We start from the raw sequence: 24,165 nt of genomic DNA, 5'->3' as shown, positions 1-24,165 counted from the left end.
CAGTGGAATGCTGATCCTGTACGGTACCATATGTAATGCTATCTGTTGTAATAACAGTCATGCTGCAGAGACATCAAGGGTTTTGAGAACAGGAGTCGGGGAGTGACAGGAGCAGACCAGCAGGTAAGAGACTGCATCTTACCGCAGAAGATATTTTACGAGGTCACTGGAAAAAAGTGGGAAAATTTGAATTGCTTGGTGGTAGTAATTTCAGTCTGTTGGAATTGTGTGATATAGTGATTTCTCTGGGTGGTTTGCCATCCTCAAACATATAAATGTTATATAAGCATTAATATAGGTGTATATAGCACTATTTTCTCAAGAAACAGCAGAGATGCTTACTCTCCTGATTTTAATTGTGACATTTTGCAACAAATGCAACGGCATTAAGTGTGTGTCTGCGTTCATCACTACACACCCAGACAGACAGTATGACTGCTGATAAGGTGGGTGTAAAGCTTCTGCTGCATCTCTGTGCCAGTATAAAACTGCAATATATAGTAAATGCACCCGACAGACGATTCTGCGATCTCTGTGATTGCCAACACATTCTTATCATTCACATACGAATATACATTTTGGCTAAATCCATGAGTAAATTCACTTCATATTGTTCTTTTGTTAGGATGGGAGCTTCTTGGTCTCTGATTTGTTCCCCTTTTAATTTGGGGTCAGCTGTGCTGAGAAAGCCCTCTCTTTCAGAGTCTGATGGGTTTATCTATCGGGAGGACAGTTTTTTTTTTTTTAATACCTTTCTCTGAATGTATTGTTGATTTCTAGGGGTTTTTGAGGGATTTTTGCCATTTGAAGTTTTAACTGAAGTGAATGTACCTTTGTCTTCATTTAAGCTGATTAGATAGGACTTTGACAGAAGCCCCAACAGATCCACGTGAGAAAGCATAAGTGACTGCAAAGGAAGAAAAAAACCCCTCCCTTTTAACAGGAAGAAACCTTTGCAGAACCAGGCTCAGAGGTGGCGGCTTTCTGCTGTTCCAGTTGGGGTGAGAAGATAGGAGAGGAAAGGAAAGGAGAGGACAGGCAGACAGATTCTATGAATCAAAGGTGAGCAGGAGGCTTCATTCCGCTGCCGGGGAACCGAGAGAAAGAGAAGGAGAGAGCTCGTATAAGCTATTGTATTTAATAGATAAAATGTAATTTTTTATCCATCTTTTTTAGTGTTTTTTCATAAGTTCACCATGGCTGTTCTGTTGCAATTGCTCTGTATAATTTAATGACATCTCATCTATGTATGTTATCCAGTTTAAGTGATTTTTTTTTTTCACCTAACCTGAATAAATAGGTTGTTTTATGTATGTGAGATTATCCAAGTTATAACTCTTCATGAAACTTTTTCTTTTTTTAACCCTCAGTAAGCCTTTCAGGAAACATGAGCACCCACCGCAGTCACCTGAAAAAGCCCAAATAAAAAAACAAACAAACAAAAATACACACGTGACAGGAATGACTATGCATATTTGTGAGACTCTGTTGTGGCTGTCTCTGGTTTTTAACAAGTCAGGCATCTGCTTGCATTTTCTTCCCAGTCAGGTTGACATGAGGGGATTAGGCATACTTTGTCTTTGTAAATAGGAAAACGGAATACAACGAGAAACGGCAGCACACCTGATAATATCTGGTGCCAGTACGCACGCTGGCCTGATAATGTGTGTGTGTGTGTTTGTGTGTGTGCTGTGAAAACAATCTGCATTGTGGGTGTTTTGTCCCGCCCATCAGCCCAAACCTGCAGCACCCACAGAAGCCAAAAGAGCAGGCAAAGTTCACACGCGCACAAATCACTCCTCAGCCACGTGCACACATCCGTGGGCTCAGCAGTTTCACGCACATACCTGCATGCACACGCGCTCGTTCTATAAGCTGTGAAAATCTTGATAAGTGCGTGACAGCATGTCTTTGTCCACCCCGTCTCCCCGTCGCCTTTTTGTTCCCCGGCTTTTATAGCCTCCCTCATCTCCGCCCTCTCTGTCCTCTCCCACTTTATCTCCTCTCGGGGCTCCTCCACTCGTCCGCGCACGGTGCACCTGAGTGACCCCGCGACGTCGGAGGCCGGGAGGCAGATAGCCCAGCACGCCCACCGGCCTCAGTATCGAGCTCTTATCTACCCTTTGCTAGACCAAATAGCCCTCACAGTGCACCGGCAGACACCTGCAAGATAGCAGGCTGCATTCACACAACTGCACACATAGGCGAGGCACAAATGCAGCAGATAATTATATCATCGTCACTGCTATCTCCCATCACATTCAAACTTCTGTATCCCGGTGCCATCACCTTGTTTACTCGCTGTCATATCTGTGTCTTAGCTGTGTCATGTTCCTGTCTCAGATTAGCCGATCCGGCTTTAGATCACATGCTTTTTGTTCCTTTTTATAATCTCCACCGTGATGCAGACAGTCGCTGTGTTGTTTAAATGAACCTTCTGGGCCTCGTCCTCTGACTTTTGCCTGCAGTGACCACAGCATTGCACTAGATGTCAGTACATAGCCACAGTTGGCCAGTCGGTGCCGCACTCCGCTTGGCAAAGCGCTTTCAAAGGGGTGTTGATGGATTTGTATTGAAGACGCTCCAGAAGCACTTGTTGCTGCCGCAGTAGTCTTCCCTTTTAAGAAGGGGGATTAAGGCTGGACATTTCTCAGTTCAAAGACACACACTGAAATTTGATAACAGAGCAAAACGGAGGGATTATGACACCTTTTTGGTTTTAGCTAACTGAAAATGTTAATGGTACAGTACACTAATCTGCTCTCTGATTGTCTTAAATCCTGAAGCACCTTTCCTTCACATCCAGTCTCGTCCTGTATTTATACCTGTGCTGTTTGCAGGCACATTTAAAGAGCAACACTCTTCCTGCTAACTAATAATGAGTCTCCATTGCTATCAGTTTTTCTATTTTTCTTTCCACCTCTGTTTGTTATTGTCTGACTTGATTTTTGGTGTTTTCCATTGTACAATCGGAGGATTCCTCTTCCCTTATTTTAGACTTCTTACGATCAAGAGCAAGGGTGTATAACATAAGGCCCACAGGCCAAAGTGTGGCCCCCAAGAGGCTCCAAGGTGCCTTGCCAAAACACCAAGCAAATTTTAAAAAGTTTAAGAAAACATTGAATTGTTTTTTGCAAATTTGTTAAGACTAGCAGACACAACACAACACTGAGATCTGAGCTGAGGTATTGGTGATACTTACGAGCATACTATCGTACATCGTACATGGAAGCTAGCTACGTTACTGCCAAATTAGCCTCAAAGCCATGCTGTCAGTGTGAGTGTGTAAAAACATGCATAATGCCATAATGCAACAGCTGTAGGAGAAGGTTTTTTTTTTTTTTTTTTGACATTTCAGTGTGTTTTCATTATGTGTTTAATTTGGTACCTTTTTCTTACTCTTAAGCACTGCTTCCCATTGTATGACGGACTGAAAGTAGAAAAGCAGATAAGTGGGTAGGAGTATCCTAACTTGGAATCCTTTTGGATAAATTTAGTTTTTGTATTCTTAAAAAAAGTACTTTGTGACAATTCTGAAATATCTTTGTGGTCAGCATCACCGTCCATAGGTCTGTACCCATACCATTTCAACTTCAGGAAATTATTTGAGCCTCACATTCTGTCAACATTTTTAGTACATTTTACTTACTTTTACAGGTGTCTGAATTTTTTATAAGAGTTTTATATACTGAGATTTATATATTGCAATATGTTTTAGAAATACTCTGTATGTATAATTTACTTCCAGAAATTGTCCATATAACACTTCACCCACCATTTATTAAGCACTATGGTCCTCTGAGCAATATGTTAATGTGTTTGACAATGTGCAGACAAGGCAGATTAACAGACTTCACCACCAAAAAAGATCTTAGTCATGCAGGATAACATTTCTGCAAAAAAAAAAAAAAAAAAAATGAAATAATGTTGGTTAGTGGTTTATAATGTCTGTATTTTTTACTATATGACTGAAGTTTAACCTTCACAGTTCAGCTTTTATTTCTTATTAGTTTCATTTTTGTGTTTTGCTGAGCACAAGTCATCATCCTAATAAAGCTTTGCTGCAGTGAGATGCTTCCAGAAATAGCCCGCGGCTTCATTTGAGCTGTCATTATTATTGTATTGCTCTGGCACTTTTAGGACACGGCCTGGAGGCGTGCGAATGTTTCCAATCTGCCTTGATGTTCGTACGGCTTCTGTGACCGTCTGCGATTGAAACCTGAGACCGAGTTTGTTTCCAGCCAAGTGTTGGCTTGCTGTGGTGAGAAGGAAAAAAAAAAAAAAAGAACGAGCTCTCAATCAGAAAGAACACAGACCTCTGCAAACACACTAACTAACTTCTTGGCACTGATGCAGAACTATTCAATTAAATCTCATGATGTACACACACTGTGAGCCGTCCGCCGAGGTGTGTGTGTTTTTCTTTCTGAGCGAGCCTCAACCGCAGCCTGCGGCTCTCTCCCTCTGTCATCCTGAGGTGTTTGCATAGGGAAATGGTCCGTGAAATAGGTTTGATGGAATCAAACTCCATATTAAGACAAATACATATTTGGTAGCAGTTGATGGACTGATTGATGAGCATGTGTCTTCATTTCTTCTGTGCGTCGCTGCTCAAAAGATCTTTATCAGAAACGGTGATATGAAGGGTCATGGCTCGGCTTGATGCCAAGAGGAGCTGAGCTGGTTTCTTGAGGTGTTGTGAATTTGAATGATTCTAAGAGGCAGCGGGTGTCCTCAGGTGGGCTTCTGCAGCGCTTTCTTTCAAAGACATGACCACAAGGGGTCACCCAACTGCCGTATGTGGGCAATCTCGTCTGTATGGAACCAAATGCACCCTTCTGTGTTCCCTCTGCTGTGGACAGGGTGCCTCTCTTCCTCTTCTCCACTTGCTTCATCCTGTATCAATACGTAGGAAATGAAATCGGTCCCTGTTGATATTTTACAAGGAGACATCCTGGAAAAGCCACCCTCCATAATAAAGACTTGACAACACCCGTGATCAGATTCCCCAATTTGGACGTTTTACAGTCACCACTTTGCTCTTTAAATTGTTCCTGAATTACCTGGAGAGAAATAAACAACAAAAGAGCACATGAAGCCACAGGAAGAACATGCAAATGCTAAACTGCCCTTGATGGCATCCATCCATCTATGCTGTGCCTGCTTTTTGCAGGTTAAGGTCACAGAGGACTGCAGCTGACTTGCGGTGAAGAGTGGTGAATCCTCCATGTAGGTAGAGAGACAATCCTCCACAGTCAGGAACATGAGCAGGAACATTAGCAAATGGCAAATGGACAACACTTGCATGACATGTTTTTGTAAAGCCCATTTAAGCAGTTTGCACCATCTACCAACTGTGCTTTGCAAATAATGGATCTGTTATTTGCCTAAAGATCCGTCAATCGTGCTGTGCATTTTACAAATACAAATTAGCATGTAGTGGTCGCGATCTATTGATCACACAGGTTTATACTGGCACAATCTAACGATCTTGCCTATTTTGTTAATTTGACATGGATGACCTAACCCTAACCTTAATTAAGAATTTAATATGTGCATAGTGCAATCAGTAGATCGCATCCATCACTCAAAAGTGCCACACATTTTCACCACTTCAGCAGTTTCAAGCTCATGCCCAATGTTATTCACATCCACCCATTCATGTCTTTCGTCATACTATTGGCACTGGCTGCCATGCAGGGTGTCTCAGTACCCAGACACATGTTCATGCAAAGCTGGGTACTGATCTGCTCATGTGGAATTTTGAGGAATTCCACCTCGACTACCTGATCCACACAGTTAGTTTGTCCCACCAGTTAACCTAACCAGCATGTATACTTGTGTGGTGGGAGGAACCTGGAGAACCCAGAGGAAAGTGAAGCAGGCTCAGGGAGAAGAAAAATTGCGCCCTGGGCTGCAATATAACCCAGGTTATAATACAATCTGACAAGCCACTTTAAGTGTAGAGGTGACGGTAAATGCCGAATTTCATGAGTAAAATAAATATAATATGAAAATGATATAAAGTAGACCTCACGCCACCGTTTCAGAATATAGAAGAGGCCAAAATTGCACATATTGAGCATCACATGGGTCAGGTTTACACAGGTGTGGCTCGTTCAGATATCTAACATACCTGGATTGTAAAATTTAAAGAACATGCAAACTTCATGTAGAATTGTTCCTGCTTATTCCTGCTGTGAGTTTCCAGTGCTAACCACGCTACCGCTGTGCTCTCCGCAAAGGCAACTGGTGCACCAGAAATCACTGAAGAATGACCAGAAATGTGACAGCCGCAGCGTCCAGGTTGTGGAGAGTGGCTCATGCTTTTTCAAATCAACGCAGTGCAACTATTGTTTTGATTTTTTTTTTTTTTTTTTTTTTCCATTTGCTGGCCGACAAACTCACACCAACCCACTCCAGTTAGCCCTCTCACACCACCTTTCATTAACTTCAAAACCCAAATCCATCCAACTGGACCGGTGACGGCACCTCGCTGCCGATGCTGGCGGTCACACCCCTCTGCACAGCCATAATGGGCCGCTGCACAATCGGGGGCCACCTAACTGGTCCTTCCAAGAGGCCGGTCGCCCGCAGGTTACCAGCAACACCGCTCGTCCCTGTTTGTCTGCGCTCTCTAAAAGGAAAGAATGTTTTCCCCCCACAACACGGCTGTGTGGGGATTAGGGCCCATTCGGAGCGCCCGGGGTCGTGCAGCAGATGTTAGCCAGGATAGTGCTCGTTGCCGTGCCGACAGTGAGCCGGCGGGATCGGCCCGCCCTGACGACGTTAAGCCTATGTATATGTATGGAAGAGAAGAGGCGGGGGAAATTTGTGAAGGCAAATGAAGGGACCATCACACACTCAAAAAAGAATGGTGGTGGGGAATTTGTCTCAGTGGTCACACGCTAATCCATCTCCACTGACTCCGATTGTCATCACACAGGCAATACAACTCTCAATACCAGCCCAGGATTTGCTTCAGTTACTGAGTCCAACTGCAGTTTACTTCGCGTTACGTCCTGCACAGAAAAGACGGGCTGTGTTAAAACGACTTGTATATTATTGTTATCAGACTTCAAAATAACTTATGTATAATTTATTGATCTGATTAATTTTCACAGCAGAAGTGTGCATCAGGATCAGCAGTCAACTCCCCTGCTTTCATGCTTGAAACGCACTAAATTCATCTGTGAATTAGGACTGAGTGCACACACGGTCAATAAAAAATTATGCAAATGTTCCTCTTGGCTCTTATGCAGTATAAGGGACAAAGTCCCATTGTCCTTTCACAGCACAGGATGATCGAACTCCACCACCTCAGTCTCAGCCTGTTTAAAAAGTTACAGTTTTGAGACTAATCCCCTGAAATGACTTAAATACAATAAAAATTGTTTTTGTTAAATGAGATAATCATTAAAAATGCTAGAGATATATTATGTTTGTTCTTGAACCCTACAGTAAATATATTTTTCTCATAAGGGAGTACTCATTCATAAATATTTAGGTACTTGAACATTTCTTTTGTTTTTGTGGTTACATTTAGTTTATTTCCTTTTATTTATCAATGTGTATAGTAGAAGGCAGTGGTCTTCCTGGGACAGCAACAAAGAGTTGCAGAGTATTTGAATCAGCAAGAAAAAGCTGCGGTTCAAGGGAATCCTAGTAATTTTTTTCTTTAAATTCTTTAGAAGAAAGAAGTGAAACCAAGATTTTATTAAATCATAGTAAAACAGATAGTTAGAACTGAATTGATTGAGTGTCCAATAAAACAACAGAGCAAAGCCATACAATATACAGTTTGTATGCTACAGGCTATATATGAAGACGTACCAGATATTTCATATTAAAAACCTCTAACTCAAGCCCAGTTTACAGTGAAAACGCATAGTTTTTTTGTTTTCATTCAGAAGGGTTTCGCGATTCATGGCATTTCATGTTGGGCCACTAGTGAGTTGGTTGGCGACTGTTGGTTGTTTTTGTAATGAAACCACTTCCCAAGCCTGTGGCGTGCATGCACAGTAGTGGTGTTTTACACAGATGTGTAAAAGAATAAAAAAATATTGAATTAATTGACATAAAATTGAAGTCATGGTTAAATTTTTGATGAGGGCACACTAGATCCAGTAAAACCACTGCATCCCGTTGTCACTTTCTTGACTTCACTGTGTGAGCCATGTCTTTTAAAGGTGTTTTAATCCTTGTTTTACCTGCTAATCTCTCAACTATTTGTCACACAGCACCTGTAATGAAGACGACTACATGTACAGATGGCTTACGGGACAAGGGCTCAGGCAAAATCTTCCCATCGTATGGCTTTGAATTGAATTTTCAAGCTGTTGCTGTTATTTCTGAAGCTCTGCTGCCGCTGTTTAGATAAACGGTGTGGACTTTATTTGAGCTGTAGGTGCTGGGGGAGTCGGGTGGGCTGTTTGATGTGAAAGACGAGCCTGTTTTCTTGATGTCAGACAGGTCTAACTGCAGGGCGAATGTGTTTAACATGGGGGCCCCGCGAAGGCCCCTGTGGTACTCATAACCGTCAGGCTGAATGGAAAGAGGATACACAGTCTGACAAGACATGACTTGACCCAGCAGTGCAGGCAGAGTCCCGCCATTGTCCTGCACACACAACACAAATCAGTGTAGTAGAATTACCTCACTTTTTCTTTTTTATCAAAAAGAAGCTGCAAAACTGTATTTGTGTACGATAGCGAAGTGAGGAAGAAACTTCTCGGAGGCATGCACTCGCAGTGTGAGTGTGTTGAAGTTGTTTGTATGTGTGGCGAGAGCTGCACCATCCAGCGCCATAATGACTGGACTCTCTAAGGATGAGTGTTGGGCCGAGCAGGGCTGTTTTCACGCACGGCTGAATGTTTGGGCTCTTTGACAGATGGAGAATAGCCAGATGTGTGTGTGTTTGTGCACGTGTGTACATACCGCACACAACAGTTGTCTCATTTTGTGTTTCCCTTCTGTCGATTTCAAACCTCAGCGGCAGTCGGACCAACCTGCTTCCTGCAGGTGACACATTATCAGACTCCGGACAGTATTTTACCCAAAACGTCACCACAAACTGTGAATATACAGAAGCTAAACCTAACTTTACATATACAAAAATCTACTTGTAACCAAAGAGCAGACATATGTCTTATATGTCACATTCTTATTGTGATGAGCTTCACAGCTTGGAATTAGAATGTAGAGAAAAAACTTGACAATAGGTAATTTAAAGTTGGATGGTTGAGAATGATATGAAAACATTATCATATATTTTAGACCTTGTTTAAATGACAGCAGTGCTCTGAGTCACTAAAATGCAGTTTTATGGCGATTCTCCAACTACATCTCCATGGAAACGGAGGAAATGCAGCTTTTCTGAAATGCTGCTACTGAACATGCGTGAACAGATGGACATTAACAATGACGGCCTCCACGGTTTCATGACATGAAAACACAAAAGCAATGTGCTTTTACTTGATATGTCATGTAATTTTTTTATAACAGCTACAACAATTTTGTGTGGTTACGAAAATATGATTATTACAGTTCCAGTGGGAGATCGCATTACTTGCAATCTCAAAGACAGGAGTAAAATAAACGCATAACACCGTGGGGTGTGGTGATCACTCTCAGATTGCCTTCAACTCTCCCTTGATAAAGTATGACGGACAACTGCCAGGTGAAGGGAACCAGAGCCGAGACGAGATGCTTGAAAGGATTTTATTTCACCTTATAGATAGTGGCATACCGCAGGAGGGGGAGGACGGAGATATGACACCGGCGTCCGTCTTCGGGGTCACAGCCAAGAGAGCAAGCCTCTCGGTCCGAGTGGCATCGACGTCCGACCACTCTGTGCCACGTCAACCTGTCAGAGAGGCAGATAGGCAGAGGGAGGCACTGCCCGCAGAGAGGCGTCCGAGGTGTCATGGCCTCGTCTGGGAGGTGACAGACAGGACGTGTGTGAGTGTGTGACGGGGAAATAACACCTCTGAGAAGTTTAGGGGACGTTCGCTGCGACCTTTCGCTAGCCGGGGTCCGTCTCACTCACAACTTTAAAGGGACGCATCCTCCTGAGGCTTTGACAGGTGTGTTTCTGTGCGTCTGCGAGTGCACACAGAGTTGTGTAGCTCTGAAAAGCTTTGGCTAAACTCCGTAGTTCTGCAAGTGTGTATGCACAACGAAACACTGGAAATACTATATTTGCCTGTCAGGCCAGGTCATGTATATTTTGTTTGAGAATTGATGTAGAATTCAAAAGAGTGATCAGCGCAGTCAGCAGTTTGGGATCAACCATTGCCAGTTCAATCGCACATGTTCAGTAAAGCTATTGATGACAGCTGCAGTGCACCTTTACACAACTCCAGAGTTCAGAGAGGAACCTGATGCATTTTGAAAATATCAAGATCCATTGTTTTCAAAAAGTGACGTTTTCAGAGAATCCAAGCCGATACATGATGAAAGTTTACCTTTATGACTCAAATATGTATTTTATTACTGATCATTTTATTGATTTTAACCAACTATCTGTATACCATAAAACTAATGGCTGGAGTGATAAGAATAGAAGACATGATGTGGCAAGTTGTCCAAAGCTTAAAGGTGCTGTAGGCAGGATTTTGCTAGTCAATGCTAATTTTTCTGTGTTTTCTTTGGATTAAATGTCAGAGTATCCATTGATAATCCTTTAGGGGTGTAGCATAATTGCACTACTGCGAGGGTGCAGCGTTTCCATCTGTCTCTGTTCTGAGCTGAAAAGGAATCTCGACAGCTCCAGGTATCTTTGACCAATCAGAAGAGCCCATGAGGCTCTAACCGTGATTGGTCGAGGGGCGTTCGTCGCACGCTCTTGTGGGAGGGGCTTAACTTGCATAAGGGCGTGATGTCAGAGAAAACAGGACAGGATTGGCTGTGCTGGGTTTCAAATGGCCATCTTAGATGGGTCAAATCGCCATCTTTCTTAGGTAACCCTAAGCAAGATGGCGGAGATGCGGAATCCTGCCTACAGCACCTTTAAGAGTGTCCATGTTGGAGGAGAATGATGATTAATGGATGAACTGAACACTGGACTTTTATTTAAGGCAGGGGTGTCAAACATAAGGCCCATTGCCCAAAACCAACCTGCAAGCAGCTCCAATCCGGTCCCACTAAACCACCAAGCAAATTGTTAAAATTTCAAAGAGAACTGTGAACTGTATAATTTGTTTGACACCCCTGATTTAAGAAAAATGGCATTCAGTCAGGACATAAAAGCCAGTAGTGATTAAACCTACTCCACCAATAGACTGGACAAAACATGTCAGATAAATGTAAAAATCCACACCGCAGGAGCCATGTGTTACTGTGTGCCGTGCATATAGAACCGGTGTCATCACTCGTGGTTGTGTGTGAGGGACTTTGTGTTTAGTGTTTACATGTGTGCTGGTGGTCAGGAGGTGAGGGGCAAACAACGGGGCACCAAACAGCTTTAAGAGAAGAAAATCCAACAACATAAACAAAACCACGGCCACTGTGACACGTGTCACCTTCGCTGTGACTCGGAGACACCGGAGCGACACGCACAGTCCCACCGAAGCTCTTTGAAGTCGGACAGCATTTGTGCCGCTGGTTTGGAAGTATTGTCTTTCCTGGCCTTGGGCGTTGCCTCGGGGCAGATGCACCCGGCTTTTAGAGAAACACTTGGCCGGATTAGGCCTATTAGTTGAACAGGAGTGAAAGACAATCATCGCTGGTTTAAAGGAATCTTGTCTGAATGTGGAAGTCATTGATCGTTAAAACACTCTTGAAATGCTCGATCAAGTCTCTGTTTTTTGTGTTTTGTTTTCCAACTTAATCAAAACATGATTGCACATTTTCCACCAAACATTTTGTTTTCCGTCTGTGCGGCTCTATCTCAGTCATTACCGGGGCTGTGTTTGTGTTTCTGCTCCAGGCCTTAAGTAAATACCTCTGCTGGAGCAGGTTTCCCCACCACACAGCCCACCTTCTTCCCTCCATTACCTCCTCTAATGACGTTTACACATCTGCTTAGAAAACCCTCCACTCATCTTCGTGTGTCCCCGGCATGCACACACAAGCACAGGGACACCTAAACGCTTCTGGATTTGGTTTAACACACTATAATTTTCCCACTGACTTTATGTCCTAATTTCAATAATTTCTATGGGTTTGTTCTTTTAGGAAATACTTGTGCCAAAAACAGCACATTTAAAATGTTCTAAAGAAAAGACAAACAGATTCAAGCTGCTCTTGAAAACTGATATTCATGAGAACTGATTTTTTTTGTGGTCACATGCAGTAAAGTGTAATATGGAAGACTAAAGTTTATGTTTGATTAAAACACTGTCAGGATGGTGGATGCACGAGCACAAATTTCAATACAACCCAATCCATTGGTCATTCAATGATTAAAAAAAAAACTACCATTAATATCTATATATACTGACAAACCAGGCATAATTCCTTTATAAATTAAAACTGATTGCAAATAAACAGAGCTGGAATAATAACAAATACTACAACTTTTAACTTTTAATAAAAAAAAATGGGTTCAGTAGTCCAAGGTCTTTATTATTCTTGTTCCATTTATTTTCCTCTTTAACCTGTCAGATTTGAATTTTCTGACAAAAAGTCTGTTTTTTTCAATAACAAGCATCAACCACTGACGCAGTTGGAAGTTGTGATGGAAACCAGTAAATGTGAAACACCTATCTGTCATAAACACTTTTGCACTTATTAACAAAGTATGTGTGACACTGCCTGCCCCACCAGGCAGCTACATCTGTACTCAAAACAATTGTAATACAATATTTGTCAACAACCAATGATGCACCAAAACAACAGTTTGCAGATTCCCAAGAAACAAATGTCCATGTACTCCCATTGTTAAGATTTCACATTTAATGTTCTCTGCACGTGTGTGTGGATTCATTTGAAAAAAAATAACCAGCACCCACCAGTGACTCGACTTGAAAAACCTACATTGTTCTCAGCATTTCTGCCATTTCTGTGTAAACAGACAAATGTTGGCTTCGAAATGCAAAACCTTTATGAAAGGAAAAAGCAAATAACCGGCACGTATTCACTTGAAACTTGCTGCAGTAACACATGTTGATGAAGTCCACATCGCCCAGTGAAGCAGCCAGTAAACCTGGAAAGCTGCTAACTGTGACACTGTGAATCGAACAATCAATTCAAATTATTTTCTGGATAGGGTGAGTGTTGAAAAACTCACTCAGTAGGTTTTTTTTTTTCAAGCAAGAACTTTATTTTGGTTTGTTAATATTTGTCTTTTGTGTTTTTCGTTTGCTTTTCTTTCTTTTTTTGTTTTTTGTTTGTGGCATTAAAGCTCCTCCTACCAGGCTTTTCTTAACTCTTGAACTTTTCACCTCTTCGCCTCCTCATGACCTGAACCGGTGCTTCAGGTGATCTTCTGGTTTATTCCACACACACACACACACACACACACACACTCAACAATGAGATTGCCCAGCGGTCATGTCACTCCATAGTCATTTTCCCTGTTGATTGACACATCCTGTAAAGCACGCAGACACACACACACACACACACACACACACACACACACACACACACGCACGCATACAGAGTGACTGTACCTGTCACCCGTCTTGAATAGTATTACCTTTACCTCATTTTGTTCTGCCTCTCCGTCACCTCTATTCTTCCCCTGCTGACAGCTCAATGGGCTCCTCTGGGACTTTGTATGTGTGAGTGAATGAAAGGTTTTCGGCCTGCCGCCTGGCGCCACTTTGCCCGCCCTCCGCTCCTCCCTCCTCCGGACTCTCTTTTCTTGTGGCGGGACAGTTGAGAAGAGACACTGTACTTGCCTGTGTTAAAGGTAAGTGCATACGCTGCCGCAAGGCCTCGCAGCGCTTCCCACTCAGAAGAACCCGGCCGTCACTCTGTCCCGTCTTTTCACTGTCAGCGGGTCAAGTTCAGTGACGCCTCAGGTGGAGCGACCGCTGAGGTCTTGACGGGAACTTAATGATGACCCCCCCATTAGTGACACCCACAGGTTAGAATAGTTATCACACCTTATGTTACAGCTAAAAACGTGTTTTCGACCTGGTTTTGTTGACGTGCCTCTCAGCCTTCATCTTAATTGTGTCAGTGAAAAAGCCTGGGACATTCTTACAGCTGCAGTCAAAATTACCAATTTGCACAATCCAAAGTTAATATTTGTAGTTAAATGCAGTCAGAATCTCACAACAGACACAGATATCTCTATTTATTTCTACGTTTAATCAACCCATATACTGCTGCTGGATGTTAAAGGTATAATGGACGATGTTTTAGCCAATGAATGGCGTGATGACAGCGTCAACTATTGGTCCTCCGACATGTCAATCACGCTGAAGAAATGCTTGCGTCATGCACGTCAAGCGCGCTCGTAGGAGCAGCAGAGCAGGTAGGATGGTCTGGCGCATGCGCGTTTTCAAAAAGCGAGTAGCAGACGTTTGGCTTCGACTTTTTCAAGGAAATCATCCATTATACCTTTAAGATAGTCTTCTTTGATGTCCAAATATCATATACAAGTGTCTCAAGGCTATTGTATTTAATTAAATGTGTTGTCTTTTTATAATTTTTGGATGTTTTGTTTGAGATTTTTTTCTTCGATTCCCTTTGTACAAATTATTTCTTGTTATTTATCCCATCATGTGATATAAATATGATGCACTGGTGAATATTGTCCATATTTAAATGGTTGTACTGAGGGAGTCCTGAGAATCTGAATTTGAAAAGTACGAAGAAACATAATGGGTCAATGGAAAGAAAATTATTTTAAAGTAGAGTAGTTGAGATACAGAGATAATGGGATTGGAAGGCTGTCCACTCCTGGTTAACTGGAAATTTTACAATGATTCAACAATAACGGATTACACTCCTGTGCATGCATGCCAGAGCGAATAGTCTGATAGAGCTCAGTGTTGCTGCAGCCATAGCTCGACTCGGCCGGACAGACCGGATCAGGTCTTTCCCTGACTGAGCCACTTCCCTTTCCACCATTCAGACCTTATCTGTTCTTTCAGCCTGCTCATGACATATATTAGACCTCTTTCAGTACGCGTGTTCTTTGTTTTGTCACATTTTAGCCTCTTTGCTGTCCGCCTGCATGTTTAAGGATTTCTACACTTTATTTGCTCTGATTTGACACTGGCAGTGTGAGGACTTGTCCCTCAAGGATATCCAGAAGATAAGAGCCGGTGAGAGTCCGTGCACATGGATATCATATGTATGTAAATGTGAGCATGTGTACATTTCCCGAGGTATCAGAAGATAGCAGAGCCTCCTCCATGCTGTATTCGTTTGTCCATGCATACGTTTGTGCATGCTGCAGGAGTTCACATATCAGAAATTTGAGAGATTGGAGTGTGTGCGACGTCGGACTGATCTGCGAGCCGAAGTGTGTTTACTGAATACACGAGCGCGTGTCTTCGTGCAGTCTGTGATGGAGACCTGGCAGAAAACTCGGTCACCTCAGATTGGAAAATATGCTCCCATACATTCACAATTATACTCCGTTACTCTGCCTATCTCCCTCAGTGGGGGATGGACCTTCTGGTCTGTCTTTGTATGTTCCTCATGTTTGCCAACTTTCTCTCCAAGAGCCAAAACAAGAGCAGGCGGTAGCTCGAGTGTCTGAGCGAGATAAAAACCTGCAGGTTGAAAAAAAGTGAGAAAATTAGAAACGGGTTCCTTTGCGAAAGATGAGAGAGCCAGGAGTCGTGTAGAAAAGCGTAAGAGAGAAAATCAGACTCTCAAATAGTTCCCTTTCAGACATACAAGACAAAGAGTGAGAGGAGCAAAAATTGCCCAAGAGAGAGAGAAATCAAAAGCTCGCAGACTGGGTCAGAGGGCTTAATGCACTCCTAGGAGGTCCCTCAGAGAAACATGTGAGACAAGGAGAAGGGGGAGAAGATAAAGGTGTGGGACAAGTAGGCAAAATAAGTGAGGGTACACAAGGAAAAGAGGGGTGATGAGAAAGGGAGAGGTAAAGCTGACAAATTTACCCACAGTCATGGAGGTGAGAGTGGAAGCAATGGTATGTGTCTGATGTCTGCAGCGGGTTTGTGTGTGTTTGTGGGGGGAGGACTGAGACGAGGCTGTGATGGCCTCGTGTCAGTCACCCTGTGGCAGCTCTTTAACCCTGTAATTTATCACATCACTCCTCTCGCGGTGATGGGACCACTGCCCCAGCTGACAGCACTGCCTCTGGCATCAGAGTGTGTGTGAGAAAAAGAGAAGGAAACACGGTGAGAAAGGGAGAGCACACCTGTGAGAAAGGATTGTTCAGATGTCAGACAAAATGTCTGGAAGCTTTCCTTCGATTTTCAGTAGCCTCAGTCTTACTCTTGCCTAAAGTTTAACCCCGCACACCGTCGGAGATGCTGTATTTGACCACAGATTTGGCTATAATCTCACCTCTGTTACAAAATACCTCATGTATCTTTGAGTTTCTCTTAGTAACTCATCACTGAAATTACCTTTTGAATCAGTTAACAGTTTCTTTTTTCCCTCATTTTTCAAATTCTTTAATACATAAGTAGATTTTCATGATTCGTAGCTCCAGAAAAATCCAAAACATGCTGATTTGTCATGTTGCCCTTCATAAAGCATCTCAGGTCATCCTCTGTCTGAAGCAAGCCACTTCACCTTTGACCCATTAACCCCTTAATACCCTCTAACACATACGCATTCCTGCCTTCAGATCTGGATTTAATGGATTGTCTTGGTCTATGGTAATCCACAATAATAAACAAAGGTAAAGGTTAAAATGTGTCCATCTGGCTCTAAATGGAGACGTAAATGTTGTCAGCCATCACAGAAATACAGACCCAATTCTTGATATTGATAATAATGCATTTTATTTCTGGTTGCCTTCCATGATATTCAAGGACACTTGGAAGAAAGAAAAGCTCAATTACAATCTAATCCTTGTCATAAAACAGCACATACCTTCTTGTTTGTTTTTGTAATAGTCTGAAGAGATACTTATATTTTGAGCTGGAATTTAAAGTAAGGGGTTAATTCAAAGAGATCTCGGAGTGTGAATTCTGGAGTTGGAGCCACAAATGTCTATATCACACTTGATAACTTTCCCATATCTCCCTGCATTCACTCCTATTTTGCCCGTCTTTCTCCCTGATATCATTTTGTTTTGGCTGCTTGACTCTGAGAATGCCACTGTGGATCATGTGATCTATTATATGTTTGATTTGGACAGAGATGCTACGGTGTCCCAGAAAGGTCAACATTAACCGCAGAAGCCAAAATGCAACATCAAAAGCCAGAACGGAAGGAAATATTTTCTGATGGACTATTTTTATTACAAGAAATTTTAATGAAACACTGCTGCTCGTTGATTGTGATTAAAATCTATGTGTTTTCACAACCACTTCTGTTAAGCAGCAGTAGCAGCAAGTAGCACAGCAACATCCTGTGAATTAATTAGTCCATCAGAAAATATTGCCCCCCAGAAACAAAGCCGTTTCTTCCCACTAATGAGTGCTTCTGGTGTGGATTAACACCTGTTGTTGCCTTTACATTTGCCCTGAGCTTACATTTTCTTTTGTGAGTTTTTCAGTGGAGAAAATCAGAGATTACAAGTGACAAATCAAGCAGCTACTTTTTGTTGAACTTATTTGGTTATAGCATTATTTTAATACTTACTGAAACCCAAGACAAGGATTAAAATGAAAAGAAATCGTTTAAGTCCTCATTTTGTAGATTTGTTTAAAATGTTTGCTTTTTGACAACATCCACATTGGTTTGCAGATTTTTTTTTTTTTTAGGCAAGCACAAACCTACTCCAGTTCAATCATCATTAGTTTGATTCCTGGTGGTTCTTGACATGAATTAAGGGAGACTGTGGCTCGTCTTTTCAATCTGCATATTGGCGCCTCAATCCCCCAATTTGCTCCGTCAGTGTATTGGAGTGTTTTTGAGAAATGGCAGCCAGCATCACTCTTGTGTGAATGAGTTGATGAGCCTGATTAATGAGCACAATATTGGCCTTTCAAGCTTTATCATGGACCCTGTGTCTGTATGTGAGTGGTGTAGAGATTGATTCATATAAGCAGGTAAGTCACAACATGTGGAGATCTGTGTGACCTTACAGAGCGGATGTACACAATAGAAAGGAGTCAGACGACAAACACTGAGCTATAGTTCTGTATTGTAGATACACTTCCGCAGCCGGACTCGACCTGTGCACGTATACACTCAGAGAACACAAAGACCAAAAGTTTTGTGTTGGCTTCTGTTAGCTTGAATGCATATCTGTGTTTGCAGTGATGAGAGCAACAAAGAATGAACTGTAATACCTCAGAAAGGCCTTCTTTGTTTCTCTCTCTGAGAAGACCACCCTCCAGTAAATATTGACTGAAAGTTCTGCCTTTTACTTTCTCTGTGTCTCTCTCATGTACACAGATACATCCAAGCGCAGTCCTGCAAAGACTCCTTCTGTTGCTCTTTGCACACATGGCCTCGCTCTCGGTAAGCAGCACCCAGAGGGGACAGTGAAAGAAGAGCACAGAAAGAGATGCAGAGAGCAGACAAGGTCGTACTTCCCGTGGACTGCCTTTGAAAGGAGAGTCCTCTGTTTTCCCTCCTGTCCTTTGATGTTAAAGCAGTGTCTTTACCAGTGTAAAGACAGGATACAATAACCTCGACCCCCTCCCACCCCACACCAAGCCCTCTGTACACTGACTGTACTCCCCCACCAAGCTCTGCAGGGGCACAGGTAGCCCACAGCAACCCCGGCCAGAAGGCACAATGAGTGTGGCAGCTGTCCAGGACCTGTATGGCACACTGCGTGTGTGTGTGTTTGTTTGCACACACCACTATGCCTAACTGTGTCTCTAGGAAATTTTCTGACAGAAAATATTTAACATTAAATCAGAAAATTTACAGCATTCCCCTGACACGCCTTTGGGAATTGTCTCATATTTCATTGCACCTAACTACTTGTGTCCAAAATTTCAGGATATGATTTATTTATTATATAAAATAGGAAATACGGAGATTTTTAACTTGCGCCATCTTGAAACATTTGCCACAGTTCAGTTTGTGGGAAATTCTAGGATGCAAATATATTGTATCTCATCTCTGCACTTTGGGAACTTGTTCCTACAAGATGCATCTCTTCGGACTTCATTGGCATCTCCCAGTTAAGTCTACATGTCTTCAAAGAAAAATGGTGTTTTCCAATATCAGTATTTGTGGAGAGTCAAGTTCATTTTTCATTCTGTCCATGTAGCTTATGTTTGCTGTGCACCTTCAGTGAGCAAAAATTCTTTGAGCATTTAAGATACTTAAAGATTATTTTTTGAAAAAGATTAATGAAAAAGAATGAGGATCCACCTGGACTCTACGTCACACTGTCTATGAACTATAGCTGTAATCTTAGCAGCGAGATTTAAGTTTACTCTTCATTGAAGATCCAACTTCTAAACCCAAACCCTTGAGTAATCTTTATATTTCTACATAACATGACTGAAAGACAATAGAGTAATGCACAGTCTCTAATGTGGTAATATATATTAGGCAGAATGTAGATGAAATTGTTAGAGAAGTTCTAATTTTTTGAAGGTGCGGTAAATAAGACATGCACAGAAGAAGATGCTGACACAGTTAAGGTATTTATTCTATAATGTACAAATAGTATATTACAAATGCTTTTGTAGTTAAAAAGAGGGATGCATGTGAACATTTTATATTGAGGGATAAGTTCAAGTACCTGAGTCAACCGTCCAGAGCGGTGAACAGTGTGAAGACAACAGATGTGAAGACAAGCAGGGTGGAGTCGTAACGCTGACACATGACAGAAGGATAACAGCAGGAGTGGAATGGGAGGCTGAACAGAAAGCACACGACCTGCTGCGATGTTTGCTTTGGAGACAGTGACACTGACTGCGAGGTAGAAGTGACATAAATGAAGACGCTCCAGATCTTTGTTGGATGTGACTTTAAGATTGGACAGCTCAGAGAGAACGCTAAGCTGAAGCCGTTTGGAAATGAAGCTAAAGAGGAGAAACAGTTGGAGATAGAGAGCAGGAGGATCTCCAAGAAGATTCATGGATGTGGTTGAAGGAGGACATGGAAACAGCTAGTGATGTTAGCTTGAGAGAGGGTTAGATGATCCACTGTCTTCAGTCCTGCAGGGAGCAGCCAAAAAATGAAGTAAACATACACGTGATGAGACAGACTATTGACTCATCTTCAGTTACTGTTTCTTTAGTACACACACAGCTGTCACCCCCTGAACAAATCCTGATTATATAGCTCAGATACATACAGTATGTGGCCACAGGCCTCGTAGACGGACACATCTTTCTTTTCCAACCCCTATTTTCTGTATCTCCAGCAGCCTGCTTGTTTCCTCTGTTCTGCCACATATTCCCCGAGACCTCGACAGCCCCTCAGAACAAGGTCTCAGGAACCGCTGGGCTTCCCAGACCACCAATAACTGAATGAAAGCTGGCTGAAATGAGGTTTTCATCTCAAAAAGGCTGACGGCTTCTAAAAAAGAGAGAGAGAGAGAGAGAGAGAGAGAGCAGGTTCGGAGGATGAAAGAATCCTCTTATGTCAGTAAACTCGTTACGCTGTGGCTGCTGTGCCATGCTAGCCCCAGCGTTTCCATGGCACCCAGTGTTATCATTGTGTATTTTTGTCGGGACTTGTAGTTTTGGGGGTTGAGTGGCAAAATAAGATTTTTTTTTCCCGTCCCTATACCAAGAGGAGCAAGAGGTTGAAGATAAGAGAGAGTTCCCTCTCAGCGTTAATGAGAGAAAATAGCAGAAAGGCAGGATGGGAAACATTTACTGCACTGATGGGAAAATTACATCCAGCACAGCGGTCCTGCTACACCTCTGCCACGCTGTGGAGAATCCTAATCTGGTCTTCATCCCCAGTGTAATGTCAGTCTGCACCACATCTGTTTAACTCCACACTCATGGGCCAATTTATTAGAAACATGTAATGTGATCCTGTAAAGCAGTGCTGACATAAAGTCTGCCTGCACAAAGGTAATAGTGTTTAATGTTGTTTTCGTTTTCAGTCGTGTGAAGCTGTGTCATATGGTGACCAAAAAACAAAAACAAAAAACCTCTCACATGCCCAGGGATGTTAAACATAAGGTCTGTGGGCAAAAACTGGCCTGCAAGAGGCTCCAGTTCGGACCGCCAAACCACCAAGCCGAATTTGTAAAAATTTCAAAGAAACCAATGATTTTTTAAAAAAACATTTTATTATTTATTCCTGCAGAGAAGCAGAAAAAAACAACCCTGGTGATGCTGCCATGAAGGCTAACCTCATCACTGGAAGACCAGCATTAACCTCAAAGCACGGTGGATGAGTGGTTGGCGCTCTTACCTCACAGCAAGAATGTCACGGGTTTGATCCCCAGACCATGTGGGCCTTTCTGTGTGGAGTTTGCATGTTCCTCCCCGTGTCTGGATGGGTTTCCTCCGGGATCTCCGGTTTCCCCCATCAACCGATAATAATAATAATAATAATAATGCATTGGTTTTATATAGCGCTTTTCAGGACACTCAAAGACGCTTTACATAGCATTATTCATTCACACCATACTGGGTGGTGGTAAGCTACTGCTGTAGCCACAGCTGCCCTGGGGTAGACTGACGGAAGAGAGGCTGCCAATCTGCGCCATCGGCCCCTCCGACCACCACCAACCATTCACTCTCACAACTTTCATACTAGGCAACGTGGGTGAAGTGTCTTGCCCAAGGACACAACGACAGTTTTACGCCTGCGGGAGCGGGGATCGAACCGCCAACCTTCCGGTTATAAGACGACCTGCTCTACCATCTGAGCTACTGTCGCCCCGATAACCGATAACGTGCATGATAGGTCAATCTTCCAGTCAGGTGATTCTGACCTTTAGCCTGGCTCTACATCTGAAGATGGGTCCCCGGGCGCTCTCCGCAGCTACCCACTGCTCCTACGGGATGCTTCAGCAGCATCGAAGGATGGGTTAAATCAGAGGACAAATTTCGTTGTACATTCACTGTATCATGACAAATAAAGCACCTTACCTTACCTTAAAGCCTTGTTGTCAGCATGAGTTTGTAAGAACATACATAATGCAACAGCTGTCAGAGGTTGTATTTTTGATTTAATTTTGATTTCACTTTATTTTGAGAATCATTTCAAAAGTTTTTGTGAACATTTCGTGAACAGTTCCAGCATGTATGCACTGCTCTAGTTCAAAGTTTATTTATGGAGGTTATTATGGCACTATTTTACTGGCCTACTCAAGATGAAATTGAGCTGCATGTTTATAGATTTAGATAACAAAATTCAGGGAATCCAAAATATTGTAGAGAAAAAAATGTTTTTTTCCATATTTAAAAAAAAATCAGATGTCATAATTCTAGTAGCTACGTGATTTTTTTAAAAGTGTTTTGAACTTTTTTTATGTACAGGTGACACAGAAATCAATGACATTTGGTGTATTTATGAAAGCTGCTCATGTTATTGGTGCTGATGTTCTTCTCTTATTAGCAGTCATGCTAACTGCTGGTAGCTGCTGCTCTCACAGTCGGAGTTGTGGTGGTCGTGGTAAAACTTTCCATATTTTATTGATTCCGCAGTTGGAAATTCTTTTATCACAGAAACATCAATACACAGCCCAACAAAGCACAGTCAGGACACTGCTCTCTCACACACAGAATAAAGTACATCAGCCGGCATACAGTACAATACCGGCCCGTCGGTGCTACAGGGCAGACCCCTGCAGAGTGCACTAGAAAGAAAGCAGCAGCTTAACCCTCCAGGAGGAGAAGTTAACAGGCCGGAGAATAAAGTCTGCCGTGGTAAAGAAGGAGCGGCGGCTGTCACACACTCTGCTCTGTGTTCATTAGCTGATATAAGGAATGCTGCCCGCTTTGTCTGAGCTGTCAGCCTCGAAGTGTGTGTCCGTCACTGCTCGCCTGAGAAGTGTGAATGCACGCGCTCTAACCCATGACCTCCAACCAGTGTCAGTCTGAGTTCACGTCAGAGTCCGACGGGCTTTTTGTCACTTTGGCATTAATCGGTTTTTTGGTTGAAACGTGACTTTAAAAGGAAAGTATTACTGTTTTGACTCATTTGTTACTTTAAATTGTTCTTGTCATGCTTTGAAGGTCACACTCTTGAATGATATTGCTAGAAATATAACATCTTCTACCTACAGGGCGACGTGTGTTGGAATCGTTCATGTGTTTCAGTTTGGAGTTCTGTGCTTGGACTTTGCATGTTCTCCCCGTACGTTGGTATTCCTCTGAGTAAAGTGAATCGCTCACAGTCCAAATATGCCCTAATTAGGCCCGTAGATGAAAGTGTGAGTGTGTGACTGTGTCGTTTTGCCCTGTGATGGACTGGCGAACTAAATTAATTTCTTGTATGTTTTCTTTTTTTTCCGTTTCTATTTCCGACTTGGTTTTGGAGCTTTTTGCTACCTCAGGCTGCCCATGGTCCTTACAGTCAAAATTAGAATGTTTTTGTGTGTGAAGTGAGAGAGGAGTGCTCAGGTCGTCTGCCTGACAGTGTCACCCGGCTCTCCACGCGGCCTTGTGCGTCTGCATGTTGGCTGTGCTTCGCTTGACCCTTCCGACATAAACTGGCCTGTCTGTTATCTGCTGTGTCGCCTGGTGAAGATATTCATCTGAAGCCATGTTTGGTCTGCCCCGTGTCTCTTTCTCAATCCTTCACTCATTCGTTCCCTTGTCCTCGTCTCTCTCGGCAGACTCGGGTTACGCGCCGCCGTCAGATGGCGTTCTGCCTGGCTGAGCTGCACTTGTGGTCCACCAAGAGCTCACTCCAAGTTAAAGGTACCACTTATCACCCAGTTCAATCTCCCTCCCTGCCTCCTCTCGCTTCTGGCACTTTCTGTCATCGCTCACTCTGTTTTTACACCTTCTCCCCACCTCACCTGTATCTGCTTCAACAATCAGACTCAGTCAACATCAATTTTCACCTCATCTGTTCTCACTTTCTCGGGCTTTCTCTTTATTGTGTTGTTGCTCACATTCCTTTTATTGTTTTCACCATGTTAAACTGTCCTGGTACTTTGTTTAAAGTGCAGCAAAGCATGTTACACACACATTCTGAGACCACACACGTTCAGACTTCTCTGATCCACAT

General features: G+C 42.7%; 1 protein-coding gene across 2 annotated transcripts in view; it reads left to right on the top strand.

Moving 5' to 3' along the window:
- wdpcp (WD repeat containing planar cell polarity effector) overlaps positions 1 to 24,165 on the top strand; it is a 111,569-nt gene that overhangs the window by 4,604 nt on the left and 82,800 nt on the right. For both annotated transcript variants that reach the window (XM_030106989.1, XM_030106988.1), the window contains exon 3: positions 23,768 to 23,852. In XM_030106989.1, coding sequence (XP_029962849.1) covers positions 23,792 to 23,852 — 61 coding nt within the window. In that variant the 5' untranslated portion in view covers positions 23,768 to 23,791. The remainder of the gene's footprint in view (positions 1 to 23,767; positions 23,853 to 24,165) is intronic.

The sequence above is a fragment of the Salarias fasciatus genome, chromosome 13 (genome assembly GCF_902148845.1).
Source record: "Salarias fasciatus chromosome 13, fSalaFa1.1, whole genome shotgun sequence".
Lineage (NCBI taxonomy): Eukaryota > Metazoa > Chordata > Actinopteri > Blenniiformes > Blenniidae > Salarias > Salarias fasciatus.
This window is presented reverse-complemented; position numbering and strand designations above follow the sequence as displayed.